A 9,944-nucleotide genomic window follows, 5' to 3' on the forward strand; every position below is an offset into this window, starting at 1 on the left:
GACTACCACTTAATTATTTTGGGCTAATAGGGGAATGAATTTTGGTAGGTATAGTGTCCACCACAGAGTAAGCTTCAGAGTCCTTGAACTCAGGCACAAAAGAGTCAACATCTGTGTGTTTCCAGGAGCTCTCGGGCCCTTATTGGTACAGATCACTGTCCCCTACACCTGGGAGGTTGGTTCTGTCTGGTAGAAATCATCTTCTTCTGCTATTATTAGTGGTTCCCAGCCAAGGCAAGGAACTAGGACTACACCCATAAAGGGCCCTATTTCCTGGCTTATTACAGCCTTCCACCCGCCACATTGATGACTATATGCTATGCCTCACACCAAGTTTACACACTGGGTAATAACTCTTGAGAAAATCTAAAACTTCACCCTCTATGGATGGTTTAAACAATTAGCATTCCTTAAGGAAAAATCTAGAGCAAACAGTTTGTGTAGTGCACAACCCCTTGAGGCCTTAGACCCCTAAGAAATATCCCCACCTCCCCTTTCCCTCATAAGGAGCAAAAAGGATTAGAATCTGTGAAACTTATTGTACTGGCCTATTACAACCTTAATGCAAAGGAGTGAAGCTAATGGTGGGTGAAATTTCGGGTACAATCTATGGAGAGAGGTTAGAGACAGAGATACACTTCGGTCTCCTGGCTGGCAGAGAGCCCCGACTGTACCCCACACCCAGCATGGACTGCCCCTGGACTGTCTCAATGAAGTGCTTCTGGCCTATATACTATATATATATAGTGTATATATATATACTAGGGCCTCAGGGTGGCAGCACATTTATCAGATAAATTAATTCCTGTTAATATGACAAGGACAGGGACCCTTCCAGGAAACGGGGGCCTCTCAGAGACAAGTTTGTCCTGTTTGTCATTAAATTATTTGTCATGGTGAAATACCATGACTGACCTCCCAGGCCCAGTGCCTGGGAGGGGAAGGGGGGGCCGCCACTCCCTGCGGGCAGCGAGAATCCGAGCGGTCACCTGAGAGCACTTCTGGAAGCCCAGGCCTGGTGAGCGATGGGCCAGGGATGCGGCCGACGGATCCTGGGACTTGGCAGCTGCGGTAACTGCAGCGGGGGATTCTGGGCGGCTGGCTGGGGCGAGGTGCCCGGGCCTGGGGCGGCCTTGGAAAGAGGAGGGTGCCTGCTGCCGCCACCGGTGGAATAAGCGGGGGCGGGGGGCAGGCTGGGGCCCGGGTCGCCGCGCCTGGGGCTGGGAACAGGAAGCCGTCTCCCGGGCACCGCCCTGGGTGCGACGCCGCAGGTGCAGGCTGCAGGTGCCTGGACGACTGGCGCGGACGCCCGTGAGCGCAGCGGCCAAGGTGAGCGCGGGGCTGCTTCCGTGGTGGCCGGGAGCGCCTGCCGTGGGGCCGGAGCTTGCGGCTGGGCCCGGCGTGGGAAGGATTTTGCAAGGGGTTGGCAGCCCAGGGAGAGCGTGATGCTTTGTGGCTCGGATCCGACCGCCCGAGGGTCTGGTATGGGTGGCACTGGGCCGACGGATTGAGGTCCTGCGGGGGCGGTTTGGCCTCCGGCTTCTGGGAATCCTGCTGAGCATCTGGGGGGGGGGGAGAGCGGGCTGGGGGCAGTGACAGTGGGGGGAAGGAGGGAACTACAAAGAGGTTTGGGAAGAGTGAGCTGGGGCATGGCGGGGGCGAGGGTGTCTCTAGACGTGGAGGGACGTGGGGCGTAGCTAAGTTGAGGTGGGGGAAGCGCAGTCCGGCCTGGGGATCGGAGGCTGATGCACCTCCAGATGAGCCGAGTTGGGGGAGTTACCCTTTGGAGGAGACGGAGCTGGCGGGGCTTGCAGGAAGACCAGGGCTCGAACACCCAGAGGAACCACCTGCGGCCGCAGAGATTCCCCCTCCCCCCTCAGCGCACCGGAGCGCACGTGCCGGGAGGCGGCCGGGGCCCGAGGCGAGGCTGGCTCTGAAAGGCGACTTTCAGAGGCTGTGGCTTTAAGAGGGATTCCGGGCGTGCGGGCTCTTTAAGGAAGAGGTCGGGGCGTGTCAGGAAGTAAGCCCCGGGCCCGCCTCGCCGGGGGCGTGGCCTCGATGTCGGGGAGCACCCGCGCTGAGCTCCCGGGGCGTCCTGGAGGACTGTGCCGTGGGCCGGCGCCGCCCGGGCTTCCTCCCGCGTCAGGACCCCCGCCCTGAGCCCCTCGGGCCTCCCCTGCACCCTTCTTTCCAGACCCCCCGCACGCCCTCCCCCCTTCAGCTCCCTTAGGCCTCCGCCTCCCTCCCTACAAACCCCTTTTCCGTAGCAGCCCCGCCTCCCTCTCCCCGCACCTCTTCCGCACCCTGCCCTCCGCAGGCCTGTAGCACCTTCGCCCGCATTCCTCCGCTCCCGCTCTCCTTCCTTTCCTCTCCTCTCTCCCTTCCTCCCCTAGGCCCCAGCCCCGTCTCCCCTGATATGCAATCTGCCTGTTCACCACCCCTTCCCGGTGTCTTGTCTCACGAGGCCCCTCAGGGTGGGAGCAGGTTGTGAGGCTCACCCCAAAGCCGAACCTCCCCATCCAAGAGGACGTTGGGGAGGCCTCTAGGCCACCCCCATGTGACAGTTGAGGGCTGCAGCTTGCAGAGAGCAGAAGTAAGCGCACTGCCCAGTACTCCAGGGAAGTCTGGCTGTGCCTGACCCAGCTCCTCCGCTACCATGAACAGGGCCCCTCTGAAGCGTTCCAGGATCCTGCACATGGCGCTGATGGGGACTCCCGACCCCTTCAGCGAGTCAGAGGCCAGCCAGGGGAAGCCCTTTCTGCTCCGGGCACTGCAGATCGCACTGGTGGTCTTTCTCTACTGGATCACCTCCATCTCCATGGTGTTTCTCAATAAGTACCTGCTGGACAGCCCCTCTCTGCAGCTGGACACCCCCATCTTCGTCACCTTCTACCAGTGCCTGGTGACCACACTGCTGTGCAAGGGCCTCAGCACACTGGCCACCTTCTGTCCTGGTGTGTTGGACTTCCCCACCCTGCGCCTGGATCTCAGGGTGGCCCGAAGTGTCCTGCCCCTGTCCGTGGTCTTTATCAGCATGATCTCCTTCAATAACCTCTGCCTGAAGTACGTGGGTGTGGCCTTCTACAACGTGGGCCGCTCCCTCACTACAGTCTTCAATGTGCTGCTCTCCTACCTGCTGCTCAAGCAGACCACCTCCTTCTATGCCTTGCTCACCTGCAGCGTCATCATCGGTGAGTGGCCAGCCAGGGCCATGGGAAATAAGGGAGGCATGGGGGCCAAAACCCTAAGAAATAACCCTGGCAAGCATCTTTGGACTTTATCTATCCCAGCTCCCTTGATGGTAATATGAGGAAGATCTTAGGGTCCAGAGAGATCAAATAACTTTCTCAGTGTCATCCAGCAAGTTAGGGGCTCAGGCAAGTCCCCTCATACAGGTGAAATTATAATCTATATTTCACAGGGAAAACCAAGGCACAGAGAGGTTAAGTAACTTGTCCAAGATCACACAGCTAATAAATGGCAGAGCTGGGATCTGATCTCAAGCAGTCAGACTCCATACACTGACCACTATACTCTATTGCTACTCAAGAGTTCAAGAGTCCTGAGTTCCCATCCAGTGTTCTTTCTATGGGACAATGCATCTTTTAATAAATATCCTGTCACCCTGACCTTGCAGGCTCATAATAACGGCTGAGACAGTGGCAAGAGATATGCTTTTAGAGGTATTAGCTGTCTTCCCAGACTTGACCCTCAAAAAATCACGGTTATTGTTGGGGTTATTGTGCTAATAATTTCACATATAGCATCTCCTTTGTTCCCCAGAAGTCTCTGGGTATTAGCAGTGTTAGCAAGACCGTGATCATCTCCATCCAAACAAGGAAACTGAGGCTCAGAGGGGTTAAGTTACCTGCCCAGGGCCACACAGCTAGGAAGTAGCTAGACTGGGATGCAAACACAGATTGGTCAGACTGTCAGTCCTGCTCTTCTAACCACTCTGTTCTGTTTTTATCCCCTAGATGTTAAAGCTGCACTACACAACAGAATAATCATTGGCCATGTGTCCATTTCAATTTAAATTACAGCAGGTCCTCAAATACATCATTTCATTATAAAAATGATAAGATGCACAGGAACTTAACTCTTGTCTATATCAATTAGCCTATGGTAAAATTTATTTAGTTATATATTGTTTTAGTAGCAGAACCTATGGGCGATGTTAAGTGAAGACTTACTACAATTCAAATTAAATGAAATTTTGAAAATTCAGTTCCTCAGTTACAGATGTTGTAACCTGATTCTGTAGCCACACTTCAAGTGCTCAGTAGCCACATGTGGCCAGTGGCAACTGTATTGGACAGCACAGATTATAGAACATTTATTGTTTTATTGCAGCACACTGGGTAAGAGCATCCCCAACCCTCCTGGGCCTCTGTCATCCAGGAATGTGATCCTTCTTTAAACCTGTTCAGGTTTGTCTTGATGCTGGAAAGTTTGTCTTGGTTGACCTACATATTCTTCGCCGGTGTCTCAGAGTCCAAAGCCAAGGTGGACTGGTTGCCAGGGAGGGGCCCATCCCATGCCACCTGTCCTAGAAAATGTTCCCCTTGTTTAGCAACTGCTGGATCCAGGGCTGCTCACGCTAGTCCCAAGATCCAGAGGGAGGCAGGGGAGAGGGGTGGAGGTCAAAGCTGGAGGAGCTGCTAAGAGCCCTGGCACATCTCTCTCAGCTGCTCCCCCTTCCCCTCCCAGGGGAGGCCTCACTTTCTCCCACACTTCCCCAAATGCCCCAGGGATCTCCACTTCAGTCCTGCAGACCTTGTGTGTCTGTGTTGGAGGGGGTGTGCTCTTTGTGGGAGAATTTGCATGCAGGAAGGTGATGTCACTAGGGAAAGTGGGCCCAAATCCGAAAAGTAATACAAGTAGCTGATGGTAAGATTGCTTCTGAGAAGGTGCATTCACTGGCCAACCTGGTGGGGCAGGGGCCGGGGAGGCCGGTGCTCTCTGCTGGCCTAGAACCTGTTCCTTCTCTGCAGTGTTTTCCCTTCCTCCCTCTTTGTGGGGAAAGATGGGTCAAAGGCAACTACTCCAGGCCTCCTCCTCCTCCTCCTCCCTCTCCCTGTCCCCCAGGTCACACAAGTGCCTTTCAAAGCTCTTTCTAGCTGAGAATCCCTCTGGGGTCTGGATCCTTAGGTGGCAGTCCCTTCTGGGCTCAGAAGGTAACCAACAGGAGGGATGGAGATGCTCTGGCGAAGCCCACCCTCTCCACCCCCAGAGCAGGTCTGTGGGTAGCCTGTTTGCAAAGGCTTTACCGAGAAAGAGAATGCTAGGAGTGAGTGCCTACAATGTAGTAGGCGCCTCATCTCCTTTAATCCCCATAACCACCTCCAGAACAACCTCCATTCATTCAATCAACAAATATTGAGACCAGGCACATGCCAGGGACTGTGCCACACTTTGGAGATACAAATTTGGAAAAAGTAGACTCAGCTTCTATGCTCCTGGAGGTCATGGTTATGATCCATGGCAGTAAATGAGTTAAGATCAAGCAGTAAGAGCTGTGATGGGGACATAGAAGGTGCTGTAGGAATCCTGGCTGGGTGGAGAAGGAGAGATAGTTGGGGAAGGGGTCATCTAAGCAGGCCTTCTGGAGGAAGCACTAGATGGGTGTAAGGAAGGAGTGAGGAGAGATTGTTCCAGGCAGAAGAAAGAGCAGGTGCCCTTCTTCATGGCTGGGCCCGAGCAAGACTCCCCAGGTGCGAGGCTGCTCAAGTGAAGTGAGTCTGGACTATTTTCTCAGGGCAGTGGGGAGGCTCCGAGGAGCTTTAAGCCAGGACAGGACCTGAGCATATCTGTACATGAGGAAGGTCATTGTCATTCTGGTTGCAAGGTGGAAAGCAGATTGGTTGGAGAGGGCGTTAAAACAGTGACCCAGATCTCTGCAGCTAAAGGAAATGGGAGCTCTGAGAAGTTAAACTTTTCCCAGGCCACCCAGCCTCTAAATGGCAGAGCCCAAATCTCGCCGACACCAAAACTTATCCTACTCTCCCATGTTGCCGGATGCTGTAGCTGGGGATACATGTGTAAGATCCAGCCCCATCTTCTGGGAAGGTGGGGTCTGGCTAAAGTGTACTGTCCCAGTGGGCAGGTGCCTAGCAGCCCATGGCAGGCCAGGAGTCTTAAAGGGAAGCACAGGCAGTGAGAGGTCTGGGGACTGGGGGTATCGAAAAAAACTCACAGGCTTCCATTTTATACACCAGGAGCCCAGCCTCTGAGACCTTAAATCACTTGCCCAGGGTCGTTGTAACCATTAGTACTCATCCTTCAGAACTCGGTTCAAGTGTTACTTTCCAGATGCCCCAGGCCAACACAGTCGTCTAGTTATGGGTTCTCACAACACCCTGCGCTGTTTTATGAACCTCATTACGATTGTAATTAAAGAAATAACAGGAAATCAATTATCCTAATGTCTTTCTCCTTTGCTAAAATGCATGCTCCGTGAGGAAGGGCTCCTGTCCTGGGCTGCTTCCCCAGCTCTTGTGTTGTACTTTGCATGTGGTGGAGACTTTGGACATATTTATTGCAGGGAGGGTGGGAAGGAGGGGATGGTGAGGACAGCGTTACAGCCTGTGAATTTTGGGCTTCAAAATTCTCCTTTCCCCACTGCAGGTGGCTTCTGGCTTGGTGTGGACCAGGAAGGGGCAGAGGGTACCCTGTCTTGGATGGGCACCCTCTTTGGCGTGCTAGCCAGCCTCTGCGTCTCACTCAACGCCATCTACACCAAGAAGGTGCTCCCGGCGGTGGACGGCAGCATCTGGCGCCTGACCTTCTACAACAACGTCAATGCCTGTGTTCTCTTCCTGCCCCTGCTCCTACTGCTGGGGGAGCTTCAGACCCTCTTCCACTTTGCGCAGCTGGGCAGTGCCCATTTCTGGGGCATGATGACCCTGGGAGGCCTGTTTGGCTTTGCCATCGGCTACGTGACAGGACTGCAGATCAAGTTCACCAGTCCCCTGACCCACAACGTGTCGGGCACGGCCAAGGCCTGTGCCCAGACGGTGCTGGCCGTCCTCTACTACGAGGAGACCAAGAGCTTCCTCTGGTGGACGAGCAACATGATGGTGCTGGGGGGCTCCTCCGCCTACACCTGGGTCAGGGGCTGGGAGATGAAGAAAGTGCAGGAGGAGCCCAGCCCCAAGGAGGAGAAGAGCAGCTTGGCGGTGTGAGCACCTGCGGGTACCTTGGGATGGCCCGGCCAGGAGAATGCCAGTGAATGCAACGGAGGCCTCTCTTATCCAGAGAGGGTGGCCTGGGCAGGGCATTTACAAACTGATCGGAATCTGGTGGTCAAAATGGAACCAGTGTTTTCAAGTAACGTCAGAAAGCTACCAATCCTATCGCGACCCCCTTTCCTATTTGGGGGATTTGTCCTCCCCTAGGGAGGAGGGACCCCCACGGGAAGAGCACACTAGACCTTGGGGAGTAGGAAAGTGGTGCACCCCTTCCTGCCCTGCCCCAGGGCCTTCTACCTCCACATGGCCTTTGGGTTCAGGACAGGCCACAACCTTTAAGGAAACAGTATGGCGAAGCCATCAAGTCTTCACTTGTACTCAGGGAGATCGGGGGTGACCCCACTACAGGCCAGCTGAAGGAGTTTGGGAGACCTCACTTCTCTGGGTCCCAGGGCAGGCAGCACAGCTTTGGTTCCACAAACCCAGCTCCCTTTGGAGAGAAGTGGGGGCTGGGCTGAGGGAGGAAATGGACCAGTGTTCTCTCTTTTCTGCAGAGACCACCAGGCCCCATGGAAGGGGGCAAAGGATCAGGTGTACCCATGCCTATCCTGACACCCCTGGGGGCCACTGGGAATGGAGTGCATCATGGGAAAGCACCCTTTCCCCACCATCTGCACCCCATGTTTCCAGCTCTTGAACATAGGGAATCATACACCTTTTACAGGTTAAGCACGGCCATTAGCACCCTCCCCAGTCCCTGACACCCGTTTTACCTGCCTCACTCTGTCTCCTAGCATCTGACCCAGCTGCCTGGCTCAGGAAAGGAAGTGGAACCAGGAGCCTCTTCTGCTTCTCCCAGCTCTGCCTCCCCCAGGGGAGAAGCCCTGGGGGGGCTGATGGAGCCTCCTCCCTTGATCATTGAACAATTGTATTCTTCCCTGAGGGTGGGCTGAAAAACCCTGATTGCCTCCTCACCACACCCCCTTGGCCTCTGGGTAGCTTTCACCCCCGTCCCTTCTGTTGGGCATTTTGTTGCACCCATCTCCTTGGGGTAACTCCCTTTGGGTATAGTCCCTATAGGGTAAGGCTGGGGAGAGTGCATCTTCTCGACATCACCTCTCCCAGTCCCCCCACAATTCCAGGTGATTTCTAATGAAGTTGGTGGGGCCCGATGCCCTGCATTGTATGACTTAATTAAAATCAGAGTAAGACATTCTGTGTGTGTGGGGTGAGTGCAGGAAGGGGCTGGCTGGGCCTGTACTAGATTTATGAACAAAGCCCTGAGGAGAAGCAGTGTGTCTATAAAGGGCAGGAAGGCTCGCCCCTGCCTTCACCAAGCCCAGGTACTAGCAGGGCTTCTAAGAAAAGCCTGTTCTCTCTGCTGGATCACGGCTCCTTCCTGAGAGATGGGTGACAAGATCTCAGGTTTCATTATCAATAGCTGTCATTCACTGGGCACTTGCTGGAGTCTAGGCACTGTGCTGAGTGTTCTACACCCATCATTCATCTTCATAACACCCCCCCACCACCACCACACACACACCCTGTGAGACGGAGCCATCACTGATCCCCCAATTTACATATGAGGATACAGAGGCTCAGAGAGGAGCACAGGACGAGTAGACAGCTGGATTCAGATGGAGGTCTCTTCCTTCACAACATAGGTACTTAACCACAGTGCCCTTAAGTATACTCAGCATTTTTGAGTACTTACGATGTGCCAGGCACTGTGATGGGTTGTATTAATTTAAAGACCCAAATCTGCTTCCAACGGCTCACATGCCCCCACCACAAACCGTGGTTCCTGTGAAGGGGCTCAATTTAGGACCTGAAACCAGCTGAAATCAGAACCGAAAAGCCTAATGCACTGGAGCACCTGGTCCAAGTGTTCAGAGAGCTTAGATGGGGGAAGGCTGTGTGTGGGTGTGAGGGGGGGAAGCGGGGTGCTGCTGTGGCCGCAGCCATGGGGAATTATAACATTCGAGCCAGGAATGAGTTTGGAAATCAGAGTCTAGCCTTATATTCCACAGATACGCCTGAGGCTCAAAGAGATCATGACTGAGGTCACAGTGTGATGAGGCAGAACCCAGAACCCTCCTCCTAGGCCAGTGCCCTTTCCACTGAGCATCATCATCATCATCATCATCTTTTTTTTTTTTAAAGAATAGTTTATAAATTTTGAGAGATAGAAGAAGGGCGAGGGAGAGAGAGAGAGAGTGAAACATCAGTTCAAGAGCAGAACGTTGATCAGCTGCCTCCTACATTCCCCCTACCCAGTATCAGGTCCACAACCTGGGCATGTGCCCCAACTGGGAATCAAGCCAGCGACCTTTAGGTGCACAGGGCGATGTCCAACCAACTGAACCACACTGGCCATGGCTGTCATCATTTTTTAAAATAATAATTACTACTATTATTAAATATTTTGTTATATATAATTATAAATATGCTTATATTATTAAATGTTAATATTATTATTGCTAACATTTGTTGGCTACTTACCATATGCCAGGTGCTATTCTAAACACTTGCCATGTATGAACATCTGAGACAGGTACTATTAACATCCCCATTTTATGGATGAGGAAACCAAGGCCTACAGAAGTTAGCAATGTGCCCAAATCACATAGCTGGGCTCCGTTTCTGCACACTAAGAGACTGATTATTCAAACGGACACTGACAACAGAACTCTCACCCATAACCTCTACAGCAATCAGCCCTAAAAGCCAAACCACAACCTCCTCAGCAATGAG

The 9,944-nt window shown here is 53.5% G+C and overlaps 1 protein-coding gene across 3 annotated transcripts; it reads left to right on the top strand.

The window, feature by feature from the left end:
• The first annotated feature begins 614 nt into the window (after window positions 1-614).
• On the top strand, window positions 615-8,406 carry SLC35C1 (solute carrier family 35 member C1). Of its 3 annotated transcripts, none has more exons than XM_081153358.1 (3): window positions 615-1,018; window positions 2,665-3,191; window positions 6,628-8,406. In XM_081153358.1, exons 2-3 carry the CDS (start codon window positions 2,696-2,698, stop codon window positions 7,182-7,184), a joined length of 1,053 nt encoding a protein of 350 aa, XP_081009484.1. In that variant the 5' UTR covers window positions 615-1,018; window positions 2,665-2,695; the 3' UTR covers window positions 7,185-8,406. The 3 variants fall into 3 exon arrangements, with proteins under 3 accessions (XP_081009484.1, XP_081009483.1, XP_081009482.1); XM_081153357.1 differs by having other exon boundaries at window positions 934-1,329; XM_081153356.1 differs by lacking the exon at window positions 615-1,018 and having other exon boundaries at window positions 1,764-3,191.
• Window positions 8,407-9,944: the final 1,538 nt, after the last annotated feature.

This window comes from Miniopterus schreibersii, assembly GCF_964146895.1.
Source record: "Miniopterus schreibersii genome assembly, chromosome: 12".
Classification (NCBI taxonomy): domain Eukaryota; kingdom Metazoa; phylum Chordata; class Mammalia; order Chiroptera; family Miniopteridae; genus Miniopterus; species Miniopterus schreibersii.